Consider the following 22,017-nt stretch of genomic DNA (forward strand, 5'->3'; position numbering starts at 1 on the left):
TATGTATGTATCTGAGCACTACATAACATGCAGGAGCCTAGAGGTAGGCATGAGGTCTCCTAGAATGGGAACTTAAAGCAGTTTGTGAACAGCACTATGTGTTGCTGGGATCTCAACCCAGGCACCCTGTAAGAGCGGGAAACCCTTTTAACCACTGAGTATCTTTCCTGTCCTCGTTGGTTTTCTTATAAGGAGGTCGGTCCCAGGTGTGAAGGGAACTAGGGGTGATCTATTACTTCCGTCTGTCTGTCCTCCCGCCCCATCCATTCATCTATTATCTATATTTCTATCATGCATCTACCGACCTACCTATCGTCTGTGGATAGTGTCAGGGCCTGGTATATGCCACGCAGTTGCTCTAGCATTGAGTGGAGCCTCACCCCCAGGCTGGCAGCGGGTGTTGCATTTGGTTGGAATCGTGCATCTGCAGAGCCTGTGGCTGGATCAGGCCCACAGGAACTTCTGAAGCTGTTGGTACATGCCAAGGAGCCAAGCAGGGTTAAGCTAGGTCGTCAGTGGGTCTGTGGGTATGAGAGTGCATTTGTGTTTTAATTCTCCTGAGTTTCAAAAGTGAATTATTGGTGGAGGCCAGTGGTCAGCAGCCCATCTCTGTGAAGGGCGTGGAAGAGCAAGGTGTCTGCTTGTCAGCCTATCTGTCAGAGGAAAGCAGCCACAGAACAGCCAATGCTGTGTGTGGCTGTGACCCAGCAGACTGTATGCAAAGAGAGGGAAGGCTGTGTGCTGAAGTGTAGGCACAAAAGGAAGAGCAGGGGTTTGGGCTGAGCTCCTGCCGAGCTTGGCCACGGTTTGCACCACTCTCCTAAAGGCCACTGCACCCAATTCTTCTCCAGTCATGTTAAGGCGGAAGTGACGTGTGTGAGAGTGCTGTCCTCGCCCAACTCACACCTGTGTCAGCCACAGCTTCTCTGGCCTTTTGAAGGATTGTATTAGTTTTTACTGTAGGGGGGGGGGAGTATGAGTGACTGAGTGCAGGTGCCCGTGGAGGCCAGAGGAGGGCGGTGGAGGGATCTCCTGGAGAGCCCTGGAAAGTCACAGGCAGCTGAGAGCAGTCTGTTATGGTGCTGGGGACGGAACTTAGATCATCTGCAAGAGCACTACCCCCTACTTAGCCATTCTTTTGTTGTTGTTGTTTTGTTTTGGTTTTGGTTTTGGTTTGGTTGGTTGGTTTTTCTTGAGACAGGTTTCTCTGTAGCTTTGGAGCCTGTCCTGGATTAGCTCTGTAGCCCAGGCTGGCCTCGAACTCACAGAGATCCACCTGTCTCTGCCTCCCGAGTGCTGGGATTACAGGCGCGCGCCACGACAGCCCGGCCTGCTTAGCCATTTCTAACTTTGGGTTTTTTATAGCCTTTTTCAGTGCCACAGAGAGTACCAAGGGCCTTGTGAGTCAACAGCCAAGAGCTGTGCTGTGCAGTGAGGTCTCCAGCCCTCTAGCTGCCGAAATTTTCTCTTTACATCCTCTATCTCAAAAGTTGGGTGACCTGCCCTCCTTTCTCTGCACCATCAGCTGAGACTCAGCGGCCTGCAGGGGTTCTGCCCCACCTGGGAGGTTGTAGGTTGGTAACTGATCAGTCAAATTGGATTATTCTTTATGGTCGGGAGCAAATTGAAATTGTGAGAGCAGATTTTCCTTCTCACATTTCAAGGTCAGATGAGAGTATTTACTGGTGGCCTCTGTTTATCTGGGAATGCACATTGAATTTGGTGATTGAATTGATGAGATGTTAGGAATAACCTCATCAGAGGCTGGGTGCCCAGTGACCAGAGACCAGGTGGCTTCTTCCTCTGTTTCCTCGGCTGGGCCTTTGGTTGGTAATTCCTTAAATCTCTTCCCCCCATTTCCTAGTTTGTCTCTACAATTTGGTAGTTTTGTGATTTTTTTGGGGGTGTGTGTAGGGTGGGGTGGGGTGAGTGAGTGCCAAAAAATGTATAATAATGCTTGGAGGTTTTGAAGAAATGGAATTGATGTAGAATACATGAGCTAGTGCCATGCTGAGCCCTGCTGTCAAAGGTGCTGGGGAAACGTTGACTCTTTGTGAGTTTGCAGACTGCCCCACCGCAGATGACTGGGTAGGGTTGGCACTTGTTACCTCCTGTATTTCTGATCCTTGCCTCTCCAGAAAATTCCAGAGCAACCTCTTGGCTCAGGCTAGACATGCCAACATGGCCTCCTTGAGGCTTGTTTCACATCTCAGTGCCCTTAGGGACCATCAGAGACCTCCCCAGAGTATGCCAGGAGCATCCTGCCAGCAGCAGGGCCAGTACAGGACATCCTAGCTCTGTCTGCAGACTCAGTAATATAGGTGTGACCGCTTCGCCCTGCTGCTGGTAGTGCTTGTAAGTACTCTGTACTTGGTGCTGGGGTCTTTGTTCTTTGTTGAAAGTCTTGTAGAAACGGAATACCTTTCTAGGAGGTAGTTAGGAATAGACAAGCAGTGGCCACAAAGGATGTGACATCCAAAGAGATGCAGGATGGCCCTACTACATCCCTGGCTGTGCGCGCATATGTGGTAGGGAGATCTGACTAACTTGGACATATTTCTTCCACACCTTCTGTTACATAAGTAGCTCTTCATCTGTTGGCTTTTCCCCCCTAAGGCCACGCCTACTAGAAATAAACCTGAGTCACCTGGAGTCTGGTGGACAGCCATGCTGTTTGGAGGGTCCTCCTCAGTGGTAACTTAGCCTGTTGTGAGATTCCTACCCATCAGCCTCCCACCTAGGGTGGCCCTGAGTGCAAGGTCTCCAGTCGCTTTCCTTCTGTTGGTCTTTTGTAAAGTCCCACCTCTTTCTCCTCTGTGTCTGCTCCTCTAGCCTCTCCTCAGAAGGGCTCCCCAGCACCCTCGCTCTCCCTTCTGTGTGTCTGTGTGTATGTGAGTATCCTTGTCACAAAGCTCTGTTGGCAGACAGGGCCCGTGATCTCACACAGTTGGAGAGCAGCATGCTATTCTACATCATGATGTTCACTGTCTGGTGGGTAGCTGCTCGCTTGACACCCTCTGGCTCTGTCAGGGCTTGCCCTGATAGCATGGCTGGCCCTTTCTTGGGCCTATGAATGGGGCCTGATACGGACTGTAGGGCTGATCTATTGGCTGATCAGCTGGCCCTCTGCTGGCCATCCATTTCTGGGGCTGTAGCTCTAGCCCATCCTGCCTCTGGGTGGTCCCTGTTAATTCTTCATTCACTGTACAATCAGATTTCTGGAATTTTCTTTCAGCTTCTAGAGACTTCCCAAGGGGCTAGGAGGAAGCAGGGGCATGCTGATCCATTTCTGCTCTGTGCACATGGGGTAGGGGCCATAGATGACTGCATCTCAGCAGGCCCTGCCCAGAGGCCTCAGCTGTGGGGACCTGCACTCTTGCACATTTCCCCTTGACATAGGAGTGGTGACCAGGGACCTGTAGATACCTGGCGATGGCTTAGCTCCCCCTGACCTGGATTTCTTGGGTCAGCGCTGCAGGCTGTGCCAGTCATCATGCCCAGAGGCCAGGGAGGGCAAGCATCCAGTTCTCCTGGTGCAGACACGGTGGTTCACAGAGGTGATTCAGCAGCATTGACTCATTCACAAAGCCCAAGGTTAGAAATCATTTGTGTTAGCAGGTTCTGATCTGCGCTCCTCAGCCCTCCAAGAATAAAGGTGCTGGAGGGTTTGAATAAAATTTTACTAGTGTTTTCTTAACCTCATGAAAGAGATGAATTACAAAAAAACCCACCACGCACCTGGGAGTTCCATTATCATAACCCGCAGGAAACCACTGCTATTCATGTATGTCATCTGACTGCTTTGGGCTGTCTCTAGAAAGGCTGTGAGGTGGCCCTCTGTGTGACACTTGTCCTTAAGTGTGACAGAACAGGAGTTATCCCAGTGAGTCTGGGCTCCTGTCCCAGCTCTGCTGTAGTCAGGACCCCCAAATTGCAGTCTTGTCTTCCTGTGGTTCTGGAGTCAGGGGAGTGAGGGTCTAGTGCTGGTGGGTGGGTGTCTGAGGAGGACTGCTGTTCCGCTTGGTGTCAGCTCCTAAGGGGCTCATCCAAGGCTTCTCATCCCAACCCGAGAGCTCTCCCCTGCCTGTCCAGGCTCCTCCCAACACCAGCATGTAGGGGATTAGGGCTTCACAGTGACCTTCAGTCCTCCACAGAGATGCCATACCTCAAAGATGTTCTTATCTGTGTAGCCCAGGCTGTCCTGGAACTCACTCTAGACAAGGTTGGCCTCCAACTCAAGAGATCTACCTGCCTCTGCCTCCAGAGGGTTTTAAAGGTATGCACCGCCACCATCCAGCTTCTTATTTTTTTAGATAGGATCTCATGTAGCCTAGGCTCCCCTTGAATTTGCTACATAGCCGAGGATGATCTGGATTCTGACTTCCTGTGTCCATTTTGTCAGTGCTAGGATCCCAGGTTGTCACCGCCACACCTGTGTTTGCAGTGCTGGGGAGCCCAGGACTTTGGGCATGCCAGGGAACATTCTGCCGACTGAGCTGCATCACCAGCCCTCAGTTGTTTGTGGGTTTTGTTTGTTTTGTTTTTTCACTTAGAACCTGGGTTTGTCCATGACTGTGGAGACACATGAACACACTCTGTGTTTCTGCACCAGGCGGCGCTCCAGTACTGCGTTCTATGCAGTGTGGTTTTTGAATGAGTGACTTTATTAAGTATATAGCAAGCCGATGTTTTTTTAAAAAAAAGCAAGTAATAGATAATGTATAGCTAGATAACAAACATTATCCAATTGAGAGTATTATAACATCCAGCAGACACCAGTTAGGGGAAGCTGAGGCAGCTGGAGCTCCCCATTGAGCTTTTTCCCCATGGCTGAGCTGCCCGTGGCTGAACTTGGAGCTTTTCTCCCCCTCTGCAGGCACTTTGATGGGATAAACACCGTTGACTTGTGTGGAAATGGTTCCAGCTGTTTTCAAGGTTGTGACATTTTTGCCCTTGAACTGCTCTGTTGTCACAGGGCTAGGTAGGCCAGCCCAGGCAAGAGGTCTCAAAGGTACTTGCAGATAGACATGCTCTGAGGCGAGGGAGGGCCCAACCCTGCTGCCAGAGCCAGCTTCTTGGGGAGCTCAGCAGCACATGACAACTCACCACATGATGTGTATGACATACCGTGACTTGGTACGTGGCCTTTCTCTCAGCTGGGCACTAAGCATGGCTCTTCTCAGAACTGCTCTATGGTGCCACAGTGTTTGGGGCCCCACAGAGTCTGGTGATGCAGGCACGCTTTGCTTGCTTCATGAGTGTGGGTGCTGGGTTCAAGCTGAGGAACCCAGGGGCCCCAGGGCTTTGAAACGCTAGGTCAGGCCAGGAAGAGCTGAAAGAGCATGCATGGTCTTGGTGTCTTGGAGAAGGTTGTTAAAATGTCCCCTGCTGCTCTGCAATGTCTCCTGGCCTTGCCTAGTTCCTTGAAAGTAGGTATTCTTAGGCCTGGGTTTCTGATGAAGCTCACATGAAAGTGAGCGGCAGTGGCCCGCCACATCCAAAGATGGCTCTCAAAGGCTTGGACTCACTCTCTCAGCAGACGTGCCTCAGAAAGGCAGCGATCGATAAACACGCTCAGCTTCTCCTTGAAGCACCAAGAGCTTCGCTCTGAAGTCCCAGAGGTTCGTGGAAATGCCGCTGCCCTCAGAGTTCAGTGCGCCGTGGAGCGAGAGCTTTAATTTTTTATGAGCTTTCTTGTCTCTTCCTTGGGAGAAAGGCTCGAGTTGAATGGAGAACCTCCCTGGGGGTGAAGGGAGGGAAGGAGAGAACCAGCAACCCTAGGAACTGATGAGGATCTGTGTTAGGATGAGGTGGCTCAAACTCTTCCAGCTGTTGAGGCTCTCATAGGGCCCCATGGTCACAGTGGCAGAGGTCCCCTTTCAGCTTGAGGTCCATGTCAACTTGAGGAGCCCTGCATCTCTGTATTTTGGCATGCCTAGGTGTCTGGTAGACATGGCTTGAGAAGCCGGGCTGTAAGTGAGCGTCCAGAGCCTGTTTGGACATTGTCTTGCACCCCTGTACTGCTGTGCTGGTTTTGTCTGTAGGTCCATGTCCTCTCCATGGGTCCTGCCCAGGAGCTTGCCAGTCTGTCCCTTCCATGGACCTGGCTCCTGAATGGGGAGCATTCTCCTGCTACCACACTGCTTTCCATTTCTAAGCAGGATCCAGTATTTCTAGACCCTTGCCCATCGGAGACCATCCTGCCTCTCACTCAACTCTGTAGCCCAAGGAGCAAGTGGAAGGGCTTCTGAGTCCCTTTCTTCCTTCCTGTTGAGGGGTTTTCTCCCTGCTCTTGTTCCTCAGTTCCTCACTGCCTCACTGCCTCCTAGCCAAGGACTCTGAGCCCCGTAGCAGGCTCCCATTTGAACACAGAGTGAGCGTACACTGGATGTAAGAGCCATTGGTCCTCTGTCTTGAGTGTCCCACACACATCTTCTGTGCCTGCAGGCTTTAGTTCCTTCCATCCACCTCAGCATGGACCAAAGCACTCCTTCCATCACTGGTGTTGCTCTCTGCCATCCTCACTTAGGCAACAGTGGCTCAGCTCTGTGGTGCTTGGACCTGCAGCCCATGTTGGCCACACTGGCTGCACCTAGTTTGGCACCTAGTTAGCCTGCGGCAGGTGCCTGAAGAGCGAGCAGGTCTGAGGGCTCCGCATCTGCTTCTTTCCACATACCCTTCCTCCAGCACACCATCCGAATCAGGTCTATGATGTCTGCTGCACTCAAACACCAGCCCCTGCCAGTGCACTCTCTCCACCCAGGTCCTGGTCCTGCAGTCTCAGAAGGCATTGCTGTTTCCTGTGTGTGTGAGCTCTTCCTCTCCCTGCAGTCACCGGTTGGTTGTTTATGCCTGTTTAGCAGCACCTTAGGCTAGTGAGCCTTGCACCAGGTGTGTGTGGGCAGAGCATCCAGGATCCCAGCCTGTTGATCTTGGTGCTCAGGGCTTCACTGAAGTTCTGCAAATGGTGCTCTGGAGTGCCCTCTCTCTGCCATGTTCTCACCTGCAATTTACAGCCTAGGAACCTGGGAACGGGTTGTGCCTTGGGAACTGGCCTTATGGCCTGCTGGTCCGTAGTCCTGCCTGTCTATAGGACCATGCATTCCTCTGACATCTGGTTTTGCCCTCCACAGCAAATGGAACGTGCTTTGCTAATAAGGGAGAGTACAGGGACTGGGGAGATGGCTCATTGAGTAAAGCACCTCCTATATGACCATGAGGACCTGAATTCGGGTTCCCAGAGCCCACGTAGAGCAGGGCACAGTGGTGTACCTGAGTTAGGCAGAGACAGTCAGATTCTAGGGCCCCATTTCCTAGCTAGCCTGGTCAAAACGGTGAGCTACAGGTTCAGTGAGAGACCCTGTCTCAAAAAATAAAGTGAATAAAGTAGAGAGAGATTGAGGAAGACATCCTGACATGGACCGCTGGTGTGCACGGGCGAGCACAGAGGGTCCTTCTGCAGGGGAGGAGGGTATGAGAATGATGAGGGCTGTGGACTGAGGCTGTAGATCTGTGGTAGAGTGTCTACCTAGCATCTATGGGGCCTTGGGTCACACACTTAATATTCCTGAGGGAAATCTTTTCTTCTTGGGAAGGAGTGCTGTGTGGAAGGAGAAACAAGAGTTTTCTTTATAATCTGAAATTTCACAATTCAGGTCCTGCCCGCACCCTTGAGACCCCACCCTCTCCCATGGAGCCATGATGCACACATCTCTGTACATGGCTTACAGTGGGTGTGGTGTTCCACACTGTGACCTAGGTACAGGATTGAGATTGTGTAACTGTGTCTTTGCCTTCTTAGGTAGCAGAGCCTAGCTGCAGAGTGGGTAGCTGGCTCAGACCGGAGGCAGATTTCCTGGTGTTCATCCCTGCTGCCAGGTTCCATTACACCGAGCCCTGGTCCTCAGTCTCGGCAAAATGGCTGTCCTGGCGCGGCCTTGGGGTTGTTTGCATCTGTTCTGTGTGGACAAGACCCTGGGGAGCTATGGGGGGAATGCTGTCCCCAAGTTCCAGCCTTGGATTTGGAAGTCTTCTCTAAGACTCCCCTGAACCACATGCTGGAGACAGCTTCTCAGAGTGGTCTCAAACCCCCAGTCCCACCCTGCCTGTGGGCCCTGTCACCCAAAAAGTTGCATTACCATGTGTCTGTATTTGTGTGCTTGGCTTTTAAGTAGCAGAGCGAATGCTGCCATTCTAATTAAATTACCCACTTTGGAGCAGTGATTTAAGGCGCTTGTGAACCTCCCCACCTGAATTCAACGATTCAAGAGTCGATTTCACAGTCCTTGATTATTAAATTGGTCTATGAATAGTTTTCAATTGAACTGGAACTCAAAATAGCCTCTTTATATGTCTGTTTCCTATGAATATTAGCTATTGCTTTACATTTGGGGTTGTGATGCACCCAGGGTGCAGGTGGCAGCCGGCTGCTTCTCAGTGGGACGAGGGGTCAGCACGAGGCTTCCTGAGATTGCACAACTGAAGCTGAGCCAGTGTCCTTGGAGTCACTTGGTTGGCAATATTTTCTGTGGTTCTGTTGATGGTCCAGAGCAGGGTTCCCTTGGACACTCTGCAGGAGGACCAAGTGCATCATAGGCCCCTGCTGAAGTTTCATAAGTGTGTGACATTAATTCACTTTCAAATTAGACTTCAGTTTGTTTAAATGATTTTACTAAGTTATCATTTGCAAACCCCTATATTCACTCAGATGTGAAATAGACATATTTGCAGGGGTGTCCACCTGACAGAAGCGTTATCTGCTGCCCTTGTGTATTCAGGTTTTCTTGAAATGGTGTAATCAAAGCAAACAAAAATAATTGGATGCAGGAGTGATCTGAGTTGCAGGTGTCTCTTGCAGGCCCCACCCCCCAGTTTGTACATTTTCAAAATAGCTGCAATGTTCTGGTCATGGTCACTTTGCATGAGTGTTGCAGATGTCATCTGATAACAGAATCCTGACCTGATGCCTTGCTTATGGATTAGGGGTGTGTGTGTGTGTGTGTGTGTGTGTGTGTGTGTGTGTGTGTGTGTGTGTGTGTGTACACCTGCCTGCTTGCCTGTCTTTGTGTGGGTTCTCACATGCAGGGCACATATGTGGAGGTCGGAGGATAACCTCCAGTGTCAGTCCTTAGGCACTCACTATTCACCTTTGGCTTGAGCCAGGGTCCTTCATTGTCCTGGGACATGATCAAGTAATCTAGAGAACTGGCCTGCAAGCTGGCTTACAGGTGTTTACCACCACACATATCTCATTGTGTGGGTGCTGGTGATCTAAAGTCAGGTGCTCGTGTCTGTAAAGCAAGTGTCTGCCAACTGCTCCCCCTCCTCAGCCCCCAGGTTCCAGTTTCTGAGAGTTTATTCAGAGCTCTGTTTGGAAAAGGGTCTCTGCTGTTGACAGCACACACAGTCTGCAGTGTGCCGTCTTGGTGGTGGGGATGGTTGGTCCTTCCTTGACCACCCCTGTCCTCCGCTCTGGTTCTCTCTGCTGTGGCCCTGTGCAGTCGTAAGGATGGGATGGAGCCCAGAGCACATGACAGTGCACCATTTGGGATTTGATGAGATCCTTACCCTTGCTCTTCTGTGGCTTGCCGTGTCCTGTGGAGGACCAGTGGCAACAAAGGCTGCTCCGGGCAGCTGTGGGACTGGGTGGGGGTGGGGGATGGAGAGGTAGCAAGGGTATTTATTATCTGAGGGTCTTTGCCAAGATGCTTTAGGTCAGCCTAGGCGTGGCCAACTGCCCTTAGAGGCCTCAGTCCAGAGACCTGGGGCTCTGAAGTTCCTAGAGACAACTGACTAAAGAGGGCTGTTGCGGTGACAGCCCTCTTTAGTCAGTGTAGTGTAGTCAGTGTGTGTAGGGGAGGCAGTGACCAAGCCAGGGAAGCCACAGGAATGCAGTAGGAAAGCATATATTGTAAAGGGAAGCCAGGCTTGGTGGCACACTCTGGTTTCTCAGGAGACTGAAGCAGAAGATTACAAACTCAAGTTCAGCATTGGAAACTTAGTGAGATACTGTCTTAAAGTAAAAAATAAAAAGACGACTGAGAATGTGGCTCAGTGGTAGAGCACCTGCCTAGAATATCCAGTGAGGGGCTGGGGTGTGGCTCAGTGGTAGAGCCCCTGCCTAGAATCCCCCAGTGAGGGGCTGGGGTGTGGCTCAGTGGTAGAGCCCCTGCCTAGAATCCCCCAGTGAGGGGCTGGGGTGTGGCTCAGTGGTAGAGCCCCTGCCTAGAATCCCCCAGTGGGGGGCTGGGGTGTGGCTCAGTGGTAGAGCCCCTGCCTAGAATCCCCCAGTGAGGGGCTGGGGTGTGGCTCAGTGGTAGAGCCCCTGCCTAGAATCCCCAGTGAGGGGCTGGGGTGTGGCTCAGTGGTAGAGCCCCTGCCTAGAATCCCCCAGTGAGGGGCTGGGGTGTGGCTCAGTGGTAGAGCCCCTGCCTAGAATCCCCCAGTGAGGGGCTGGGGTGTGGCTCAGTGGTAGAGCCCCTGCCTAGAATCCCCCAGTGAGGGGCTGGGGTGTGGCTCAGTGGTAGAGCCCCTGCCTAGAATCCCCCAGTGAGGGGCTGGGGTGTGGCTCAGTGGTAGAGCCCCTGCCTAGAATCCCCCAGTGAGGGGCTGGAGTGTGGCTCAGTGGTAGAGCCCCTGCCTAGAATCCCCCAGTGAGGGGCTGGGTGTGGCTCAGTGGTAGAGCCCCTGCCTAGAATCCCCCAGTGAGGGGCTGGGGTGTGGTTTAGCGGTAGAGCACCTGGCTACAACTTCCCAGTGAGAGACTGAGGGCATGGGTCAGTGACAAATGTCTTTTTAGTATGCTGAAGCTCTGGCTTCAATCTTCTATACTGTAGAAATACAGACACAGAGAAGGGGAACATAGAGGAGGTCAGAATTCATCGCCTGAGTATGTCCTGGCATCTGTCTTCACAGGGCATGCCTAGCACCCAGCGTGAGGCAGCACTTTCTCCTTCAGAAAGTCTTTAGGCCCAGTGCGTGCTGTGGGGGCTATGCTCCGCACCCCCCCCCCCCCCCACCCCCCGTGCTGCACATCTGTGCTGACTGTGACTCACATGGGAAGTGCTTGCGCTGGCAATTTAGCTCATTCAGAAGTGCCGTCCTGAAGCGCCTGTGGCTGACAATCTTTCCCATTGTGTGTGGAGTTGCACTTCCCTCCCCTAGCACCGTGTTCTGGGATCACCCTGGGTGTCTTTGAAATCCAGAACCTCCTGAAAGGCACTAAGTAGCTATTCAGGAGTGAGGAAACGGTGGCAGCAGAGAGGTGTTTGCACGTGCAGCTCTATTTTAGGACGCCCTATGGGGTGCACAGTGGAGGATGTGTCCCCAGTCTGGGGGATGGGCATGTCAGGCCTCATGGCTCTCCCCTCTTGTCTTCTGTGCAGTGCCCGGGGTCTGGAGAAGGCCCAGCAGCAGCTCCAGGATGAGGTCCGGCAGCTCAGTGCACAGCTGCTGGAGGAGAGGAAGAAGAGGGAGACACACGAGGCACTGGCCCGAAGGCTCCAGAAGCGCAATGTGCTGCTGACCAAGGTACAGTTCACCCAGCGTGGCCAGGTTCCACCACACCCATGCCTGGCCTTTTCTCTCTGACTGCCTGTCTTTATGGAGACCTCTGTGAAGCTGCATGTTCTGGCCTGTGGTCCATTCCTCACATCTTCCACAGGTAGCCCATATCCGCTAGACCACAGGCCAGGCACAGTGCAGGCCTTCCCCAGCAGCAGGCTGTCGTGGAACAGTGCAGTTAGGCTATGTGCTCTTAGTCCAGATCTGAGGACAGTCTTTTGAATGGCACAAAGAGTCATTCAGAGCCAAAGTGGTGGCATACAACCATAATCCTAGATGCAGGAAGGGTGGTGTGGATTGAAGGCCAGCTTGGCCTCTGTGCCTTGACTGTCTCAAAACGACAAGATGAAAACCAGTCTCCAGATTCACTTTCCCTGTGCTTCCTGACCTGGGCTGGTGCGCTCTGCCTGATGCCCAGCCTCTCTCAGACTTCAGACCCAAAGGCTTTCAGATGTCTTACATGGTACACTGAGGTCTTCAGTGTGAATGAAAGTTCCTAATGAGTGTTATTTAGAGCATCTAATGGACTCTTGGCTTTCAGAGCACAAGTAAGGATAAATTGGATCTGTCCCTGGCTACATAAGAGTAGCGAGTCCAGCTTGCTGGGTGGAGGCCACCCTCACCTTGATGATGGAGTGTAGGCACGAGGCCTAAGAAGTTGGTGCACCCAGAAGATCCCGGGTATGTGTGGCCAGCTCTGTGCTTGGGGGTGTCATTGGAAACCTGACTCTTTGCTCCCGGTATCTCTAGGTTAGGATGCCGCTACAAAGCAAGCCGTTCTCCCACTTCCCACTACAGTCTCCCAACTACCCCTGACGGCCCCGTGCCAATCCCCCAGTGTCTCGGAACAGGAGAGCTGACATTTGTGTTGGCCTCAAACACTTCTTCCCAGGGTTGGGGACGGGCTGAGCCCTCCCTTCAGGCCCCTGGGTCCCTGCAGGTGGCCCTGAAAGAGAGGTGGCTAGAGTGTCCTGGTGGAACTAGCAGTGTAGTCCCAGCATTGTCTTTTGGCCGAGAAGATGCTTGGTGTGTTGGCATGGCTCCTCTTCTGGGCCTCAACACCATCCTTTCCTGCCCAGCACCTGTCAGTGTGGAGCCCATGTGACGGGAATATGTGGTCACGGCCCTCAGGCTTGACAGTGCACTGGGAAAGAGGCAGCCACACACTCACCAGCCGTGACAAAGACAAACACTGCTGTACTCACTGACATGGGAGGAGCTGTCGGAGGTGAGGCTTAAGCAAAGACCCAGAGGATTTACTGTTTACCAGAGCATGTGAGGAGAGCTGGCCCTGTCTCCACAGAGCCATGGTTCAGGGAAGAAGGCTGTCACAGAGCCAGTGTTGATGCCAATATGCAGAGACATGGAGGTGGAAGGTGGTGGATGTCTTGGTCTGCTGGCCCGTGGGCAGCTCACCACAGGGCTGGTGCAGGATGCCCCTGTGCTGGCGGCATGAGAAGACAGAGCTGGCTGTGAGAAATCTCAGAGAGTGGGGAGGGGATCTGCTTGGTGACTTTCTTAGTGGGCAACATGCTTGTGTTCTATGACCCAGAACCTCCAGACTTCCTGTGTAGTGAAGATAGAGAGGTTAGTGCTAACTTCTCCCTATGATCTCAGAATCATTGCCCAGATGCTGCAAGAGTCAACTCAGTGGGATGGTTCTGGGCTCCTTCTCATGCACTGTGGAGTTCCAAACAGGCATTTTGCAGCAGCTATCTGAAGCATCCTGCAAGCCCAGCAGTGAAGTCCCTGCCTAGGGAGGCTCTGCAGTGTGGGCCCAGAAGAGAAAGCTGCCTGTGAATTGTCCAGGGGGTAGACTGAGTCAGCACATACCTGTTCCATGCTTCCAACCTGCCTTGCCCATCCCAGCCAGCCTGGTAGAGAAGCTCCCAGTCTCTTGATTTCTGAAGTTTGTCCACCTGTCAGCTTTGTGGCTCCTTGGAGAAACTGCTCTGGGGCCTGGGGGCACGGCTGTTTTGTCTGCTTTCTGGAGAAGTCGGTGATCTGATGATCTAGGTATGTGTCCATAGTCTTCCTACAGGTGTGCACCCATGTGGTCTGGGTATATTTGTGGACTCAGTTCTGTGGCATTCCCAAATGTGTATGCTCCTGTGGTTGAGATATTTTTTTGTCGGTTGGGTTTATCCCATGGCTGTTGTGGGCCGTGTTGTGTCACCAGAGCTGGTGTGAACTTGGTGGCTGTTGGGGCTTCGTTTCAGGCTTGAGACTTAGGTGACAGTGAGGATTGCTGGCGACAGAGCTGATGCAGTGTGGCCTCTGTTGAGCTCTCCTGGTGCCCTGAACAGATCTTGTGGAGCTTGTGCCTAGTGTCCCAGTGGGTGTCCTTGATGTTTCCACCAGGTGCTCCCATGTCAGGAAATTTCCACTCCTCTTGAAGATGGAAATGCTGATGGCTTTCTGGTTCAAACTGGCCTCACTCTGAGTGAGTGAGAAGGTGGCTATTGATTACCCAACACTGACTGATTCTCTGTACCAGCTGTCCCTCCAAGATAGGATCGATACCCATTGCCTTCCTAACCCTGGGATACAGGAGTTTGACTTGCTAGCTAGCCGGCATGATGAAACTATTCATTAGGCTGGTCTGGTGAGGCACCAAGGGCATTGTCACGTGATTTCATGGGCATGGTATAATGACTCTTGCTGGTACCTGCCTCCTAAGAGCCTAGCTGCCTATCTTGGACTTTAGGCTAGCTTACCTGCAGTGGGGGAGTGTTCACTCTTCACCGTCCCTATGAAAGCTGCTGGGTAGGCCTCAGAACTGCTCACCTCTGTCTGACCATTCCTCTGTGAACCTCCAGCCCACCCCCCAGGGGAGGATGTGGGTCTGTCATCTGCATGGCCCTGGAACTGGCTGTGGTACTCTGCCTTGGCATCCCTTCCAAGGGCCTCTTTGCCTGCTTCCCGGTTCAGTTTATGGTGCTTGACATGCGCAGTTTTGTCTCGAGACCTTTATTAAGCAGCTCTAGTCTAAGGAGTTAATTGTTACTGATAGCTAAGAGTATAATTACCTTGGTAAAATATCAGGACTATTTTAAGCAATTGAAAATTGGCTTCTGGCACTTGGTGAACACAAACCATTTTCCTATTTGAGGCACGCTATTTCCAGTGTGCACTAATATTCTACACCATAGTTGCAGAATCATATTTATAGAATGTAAGCAAAATTTTATTTTTTTAGTGAAAGAAAGCCTTCTACTTTTCCTGTTTGGTCCCCCAAATCCCCAGTGGAGCAGTCACTAGAAAGCAGGTGTAGAAAGGGATGGCTTGCTGGGCCTTTGACCAGTCCTGTCATTGTTACATGGTAGCTGCAGAGGATATTTAGTTCATGGTGGTGTCCTATCTTAGCACCACTCAAATTGTTTTAGTAGGCCTAGACACGTGTGTGTGTGTGTGTGTGTGTGTGTGTGTGTGTGTGTGTGTGTGTGTGTAAATCAGAAGACAACTTGTAGGAATTGGTTCTCTCCTCCCATGTAGGATCAACACAGATTGTCAGGCTTGGCAGTGGAGAGCCCTCACCCTGGAAGCCCTTGTCTTTTGAGACAAAGGCTATCATTTGCCTGGAACTTACCAAATAGGCTTAACTTGGTGGCGAGTCCAAGGGAGCCTCTTGTCTCGGCCCCCCCAGCTCTAGGGTTACAAACACAAACTATTGCATCTGGTTTTTTATATGGATTCTTGGGTTCTGACTCAGGTCTTCATGCTTGCAAAGCGAACAGTTTCCCAGTCCAGCCACTCCACAGCCCTGGACTGGGCGCTCTGGATGGTGAGTGTTTCCTGCTTGCTCTGCCTGCATAGTTGTGAGCACAGTCTTGGAGGAAGTTTCTTGGGAGGTGAGGGCTTGTCTGTCCTTCATGCTTGCTGGGAGACTGAGCTGTTACTTCCTGTGAAATGTCCTCTCCACAGACCTCAGGTTCCCACTGTCTCAAGGTCTCTGCTGTGGCAGGAGCGTGAGCACGCTGGCATTGTGCCATGAAGTACCACCCATAGCAGTGGACCTAACATGGCATCATTCTCCAGATGCCAGTAGCCAGCTTGTCCACAGTGCCTGCCATATTTTAGTGCTCCTGTGAGCTACCAGCAGACGGGAGGGATTCTGGTCAACCTTGAGGCCCTCCATTCCTAACCTGCAGTATGATTTACAGACTGCTCCTGTGGAGAAGTGGAGACCACAGGCACTTGTGGGTTTTCATGGCCCTGGAAGGACTGTGGGCAGGAAATGGGCACCATGTCTTAGGGTGTGGTGCTGAGGCAGAGGCTCATGCAGCCCTTCTTGCCTAGTATTTGGTTCAGAACAACTTGAGTTTCTCCCTGCTGAAATATTGTCATGGGGTCAGAGGCCACACGCCTGTATTCATACACAATATGGGAAATTGGTGTTCACTCATTCTTGTTTATTATACATGTACCACCAGTTTTCTGTTGGAGACCTCCCTACCAGGCGCGGCACTGGGCAGGACACTGTGTGCAGATGAGCCCCAATACCAGTGGAGGCTCCCTGGGTCACCAGCCCCCTCCTGCTCACCTGCACAGATGATAAATCAGGTGGGATTCCAGGCCCCTCTGCCCTGCCCTCACACCCTTTCCTTCATGGCACATGCTTGTGAAGGATGTCCTAGAGGCAGAGTGACTGTGAACTAGCTGGGGGGTTCCTTGGGGAGGAAACGGAACAAGAGCTCTGTGAGGAGCTGCTTCCCCAGCTAACCAGTGTAGGGAAATAGTAGGGCTCTTAGGTGACTATGTGTGTTCAGTATGTGTGTAGTCCTTGTTCAGTTTCCCATGTGTGCTTTATTGGTCCAGTGTCTGGGGCTTCTTTGCTTCTGTCTCAGCATTATGCTTTGGAGGTCTGTCCTCACTCAGTAGCCTCTTGTGTGGTCGTGGGGTGAACATACCATGATGTGTCCATCCATTTTCATCTGGCACACTTTGGCCTCCCCCAGTATGGCTGGTGCTGTGGGGTATTTTGGAACATGGCACCAGGCACTTGCGGCCATTGTGCCCTTGCCTTGCCATGTGCTTTTCTCCTCCCCAGCAAGTTTCGTGCTGAAGGCTGCACATGCACATTGCAGTGCAAGACTGAGACAGGCTGCTGCTACCTGCCCCCGGTGACCCTGTGCTCCCCTTACTCCCAGGGGATCCCCCCTCCTGACTTTGAGCGTGCCCAGCTGTGGACTAACATTAATGGCGTCACAGGGCCCTGTTTTTTGTGTCTGGTTTCTGTTATCCTCAGTGAGATTTGTGTTGCTCTTGTGTGGGCCTGAAGTTGCTAGATTTTTCCATTGCATGTCAGTGTTCTGCCATGCGAATGAATTGCTGCTTTTGTGCATCTACTTGAACACGGGGAGTACTGTGACTGACAGCTCTGGCCTTGGGTGACCATGGGCTTCCTTGGGTTGGCAGACCACCTGCCACCCGAGGACCAGGTGAGGGTGTTGCGTGCATGCTGTCAGGAGCACAGGGCCGTCCTCATCCTCTAGAGTCACACCACCACTCCAGTTCTTTGGCCTCTCCACTTTCCCTGGGGAGAAGCAGGAGTTCTGGGTTCTGGGTATGACCCCTGGCTGGGAGACAGGACCCTCTTCACCTGTGGATGCCTTTCCGCTCTTGTCACTGCTGCTGTGTCGCAGGTGAACAGACGGTTTTCATTTTAATTGCAGTCCAGGGTATCGATTTTCTCTTTCTGCCGGCACTCTGGGCGTCTTGATTAAGTATCTCTACCGACTGAAGTCAGGCCGATATTAAAGGGATCTCACAGCTTCCTCCGAGCAGTCTATGGTTTTACCTTTTATGTTCGCGTCTGACAGGCGTCTGGAATTGGGTTCTGAGTGTGATATGAAACAGGTGCCCAGGCTTGTTCTGTCCTCCGTGATCTGCTGTTGAATGGCTCTGCTCATGGATGGAGCATCTTTTGGCCTGTCCATAGTTAGCTGCTGTGGAATCTGTACCATCAGCTCCTTCTGTCTGTCTGTAGTGTCGCTCAGTCTGAACTTCTACCCACGGAGTCTTCCAAATCAGTTGTTGTTTACAATTCTTTAGCTGCAGTGGCCCAGGCTTGTGAGCCTGACTACCTGCTCTGGATCAGCGTGAGCCACAGAGTGAGTTCAAGGCCATTCTGAGCAAACTAGCAAGACCCCACTGCAAAATAAAACATGAATAATTGCTGGGGGGAGATAGTTAGGGAAATGGCTAAAGAGGTAAAGGCAAGGATTTGAGTGTGACCCTCAAGACCCACGTAAGAAGCTGGGTAAGTGGGCTGACGAGGGGATCCAGTGGGGAAAGATGCTTGTTCTCAAGCCTGATGACCTCAGTCCCTGGGACACACAAAAAGGTAAAGATGAGAACTGATCAGACAAAGTTGTCATCTCCCCCCAATAAATAAATACATTTGAAAAGAAAGAAAGAAAGAAAAAGGGTGGGGGAGAAGGGAGAGCTCTTGCTGTTTTCCAGAGGACTCAGGTTTAGGTCTAACAACCTCCCTGGGATACTGGAACTGCCTGTAATTCTAGCTCCAGGGGGCCATCATTCTTTTCTGACCTCTGGAGATGCATGCACGCACACACATACACACAGAAGTAAATAAATAAATAAAATAAAAATAAGTCTTAAAAATTTTGTTTTGTACTTTTCATACACGGGCAACCCCACATACACACACACACACACACACACACACACACACACACACACACACACAAATTGCTCAAGCAGAATGCTTGCCTGACATGCATAAGGCCTGGTTTCTATCCCCGGGATAGATAAATAAATAAAACATGTGCTCCTACAGATCTTTAGGTCCCTACATCTCCATGTGTGCAGCTGGTTACCTCCCACAAAACACTGCTGGGGTACAATTCAGACTGCAGTGAGCTCATGAATCATTTGGGGAGAAATCGTATCTTAGTGTTGTTAAGTGGCATTAACCATCCCTCATTTACTGAGATGGTCTTTAATTTTTCACAGCAAGTTTTATAGATTTTACACTAAAAATCTGTACAGGGTTGGATTTTCCTCCCTGACTGTTTTCTACTCACGCTGTGTGCTCTTTTTGAAAGACTTATTTTTAGTTATGTTTTTGTCGGGGGCGGTGTACACATGTGAATGGGAGTATCTGAGGGGGCCAGAGGTGTCAGATCTCCCAGAGCTGGAGTTACAGGCAGTTGTGAGCCTTTTGACATGGGTGCTGGGAGGTCATCTTGGGTCCTTCCCAAGAACAGGAAGTGCTCTTAACCCCCAAGCCATCTCTTCTGCCATGTCTGGTGGGTTTTAATGGTGTCTGATGAGACTTGGATTTTATTTTCTCTTCTTCTGTCTGATGGGTGTGATCAGGCCTGGGTGATGCCTCCTGTGGTACACTTTGCTTACCCTCAGTGCAGCCTGGCGAAGAGCATGATGGAGGAGGAAGTGCCCGTGCTCCACACATGCGTGGGGTTTTTGATTGTTGGTTGTGATGACAGACAATGTCCCGTATGCCTGTGACCGAGCTTCTCCTGCAGCACCCCTGTAGTGGTTGTGCTGCAGGGTGAGCGTGGGCGGCTGACTCTGCCATCTTGTCCCCATCTGCGCTTGCCTTGCCCCATGACCTTCAGGATGCAGAGTGGTCTGCCATACCTGTAATCCTGGTTCCCATCCTGGCTTAGTCTGGTGCTCAAAGCATCTGTCAAAGCAGAATCATGTTTATTGTTTTACTTTTCTCAGCTAACCTGTATCATAGTAGAGCAGTCTTAGCATTATTGTTATTATTAATTGTGTGTGTGTGTGTGTGTGTGTGTGTGTGTGTGTGTGTGTGTACACGCTGGCACAAGTATGGCATGCTGCACCTATGGAGGCCAGAGGACAACCTTGTGAGTTCTCTCTTTCCACCTTTATTGGGTTCTGAGGGTTTCACTCAGATCACCCCATTAAGCTACCTCGCCAGCCCCAGTTTTAGGTTTCAAATAGTGAGCAGCAAGCCAAACATTGCTGGCACGTTACCCCTTTCCTTTGTCTGCATGGCCTCCCATCTGCTGACTCTTAGGTCTGTGTCCCATGCACCACTGTGGTCAGTGTTCTAGTATGGAGACACCTTGCACTGTGAGGGTCACTACAGGCGTGTCATCTGTGAGGCTAGATGGGTGTAGGATTTCCACACTACAGGTGGCCCAGAGAGCTTTCTCCACCCTGAATACTTCTGTGCCTATCTGGTCATCTCTGCCTCCTACTGCTGCTTTGGATGTCCGGCAGCCCTGCCCTCACTGTCTCCCAGGCTGTGCCTTCCTGTGTGTCCTGTTGGATAGCATACCGTCCTGTTAGACTGCTTGTAACACCAATTGCTAAAGGTTTTATTAATAGAAAACCTGGAGCCAGATATTGGGGTGAAAGCTGAAAGAGCAGAGAAACAGAACAAGCCACCACCAACCTCATCTCTCCAGCTCCTCAGCCAATCCTGTTTCCACAAATCCTCAGACTGAAAGCCTCTGAGTCCTCACCCTTGAGGGTCTCAGTTGAACTGCTGCTTAGTTTAGTTTATTAGTCTCCTCACGCCTTATATACCATTCTCCACCCAGCCATGTCACTTCTGGGATTAAAGGTGTGTGTGCTTCCCAAGCAAAGACACGAGATCTCCAGTGTTGGGATTAAAGGTGTGTGCCACCATACCTAACTCTTTTCCCAGTGTGGCCTTGAACTCACAGAGATCCAGACGGATCTCTGCCTCCCAAGTGATAGTATTAGGGGTGCGTGCCACCACTGTCTGGCCTCTATGTCTAATCTAGTGGCTGGCCCTGCCCTGTTTCCCCAGATGAGTTTATTAGGGTACATAATATATCACCATAACTGGTGATACTGGTAATGCATCCTTGTGATTCCTCTAGGTTTTTCATAGCTCAGTCACTCATCTTTTTTACATCACTGATTCTTGCCCCTCTGCCCAGGCGGACTCCTGCCTGGATGTTGGGCTCTGTGTGGTCATGAGTTGTGAGTACCCAGCAGTCTTTGCTGGATTGAGCATTTCTTGTGCATGTGGAGGTCAAAGGGCAGCCTCTGCATCTTCTTCAATTGCTCTTCACCCTGATTTTAGGGACAGGGTCTCTCATTACCCTGGAGCTTCTGCCACTGAGTCCCAGGGATCCTCCTGCCTCCACCTCCTTGGCAGTATGGATACAGGTGCATAACTACACCCAGCTTGAATGGGCAGCAAGCGCTTTACCAACTGGTCTGTCTCCTCAGCCCCCAGATCAGTGTCTTTCACTTAGGAATCTGACTTCAAATTCCTCCACATTTTTCTTGGCTGGACCGCACAGTTTAAAGTCATTGCTTACTATTGCAGAGACTGGTGGACTGCAGTTTACCCAGCATTCATCTGCTGGTACATTTCAGTTGCCTCTGGGTTCCAGTGGATTTGAATGCAGTGGGTTTCATGGCGACGTGCTGGTGTGGTGGCACTGCTCAGCTCTGGGTGCTTCTGCTGCCAGACCCTTCTGCATGTAGCCACCCTTACCCCATGATGGTCTCCACATACGGGCTTTCCTGTCCTCTTGTGAGATCCTCTTGAGGCTGGGGCTAATGAAGAAACTGAGGCACAAAGACCGGTGATGCGGGTGTAAATTCAGAGCAGTTCTACTATGGTTGCCTGGTGTCATTACCCTAAGGACAGATGCACGACTGAATTTCCTCTGTTTTGTTTGCCTCTGTGTGTGTGTGTGTGTGTGTGTGTGTGTGTGTGTGTGTGTGTGTGTGTGTGTGACAGAGAGACAGAGACAGAGACAGAGAGACAGACAGACAGACAGACAGACAGACAGACAGTGTGTGCAAGGATGAATGTACTCAGGCCAAAGGATGACTTCAGCCCTCTACCCCCCATTATCCTTATTTCCTTGAGACATAATCCCACTGAGCCCAGAGCTTGCTGTGTTTTTTTGGGGGGAGGGGTATTATTGTTGATTTTTGTGGGGGGGTGAGGACTCAGTTTGCTAGACAGCAGTTCTCTGTGATCTTTCTGTCTATACCCCCCCCAACTCTGGGGCTACAGGCATGTATAGCTATGCCCAACTCTATGTGGGTACAGAAATTCTAACTTGGGTCTTCGTGTTCCACAAGCAAAAACTCTTAACCCCTGAGCCATCTCCTTTGCTCTGTTGCTTACTTACTCATGTGGCGTCTCTGACCACTCAGAGACCTCCACGGAGCCTATCTCTAGTCTCCTTTTGGCCTTGCAGTGAATGGCAGTCCCCTGTCTCCAAGGTAAGTGTCAGTGTTAGGTGGAGGATTGTGGGTGCTGGGGTTATGCTGTTTGCCTAGCCATCTTCCAACCAGTGGTGGCTGTCCTGTGGACCTGGCTTGGAACTCCATCCTCAGGCTCTTTGCCACTGATCCCATCTTCATCCTCTTCTCAATGTCCCTGGGATGTGGGACTCCAGCCACAAAGAAGGAATCTTCCTGCCCACTGCCTTCTCTGTGTGG

General features: G+C 51.4%; 1 protein-coding gene across 1 annotated transcript in view; it reads left to right on the forward strand.

Moving 5' to 3' along the window:
- Mad1l1 (mitotic arrest deficient 1 like 1) overlaps window positions 1-22,017 on the forward strand; it is a 288,272-nt gene that overhangs the window by 106,981 nt on the left and 159,274 nt on the right. Inside the window, exon 11 of the mRNA XM_036172339.1 lies at window positions 11,385-11,529. Coding sequence (XP_036028232.1) covers window positions 11,385-11,529 — 145 coding nt within the window. The remainder of the gene's footprint in view (window positions 1-11,384; window positions 11,530-22,017) is intronic.

This window comes from Onychomys torridus, chromosome 22 (assembly GCF_903995425.1).
Source record: "Onychomys torridus chromosome 22, mOncTor1.1, whole genome shotgun sequence".
NCBI lineage: Eukaryota > Metazoa > Chordata > Mammalia > Rodentia > Cricetidae > Onychomys > Onychomys torridus.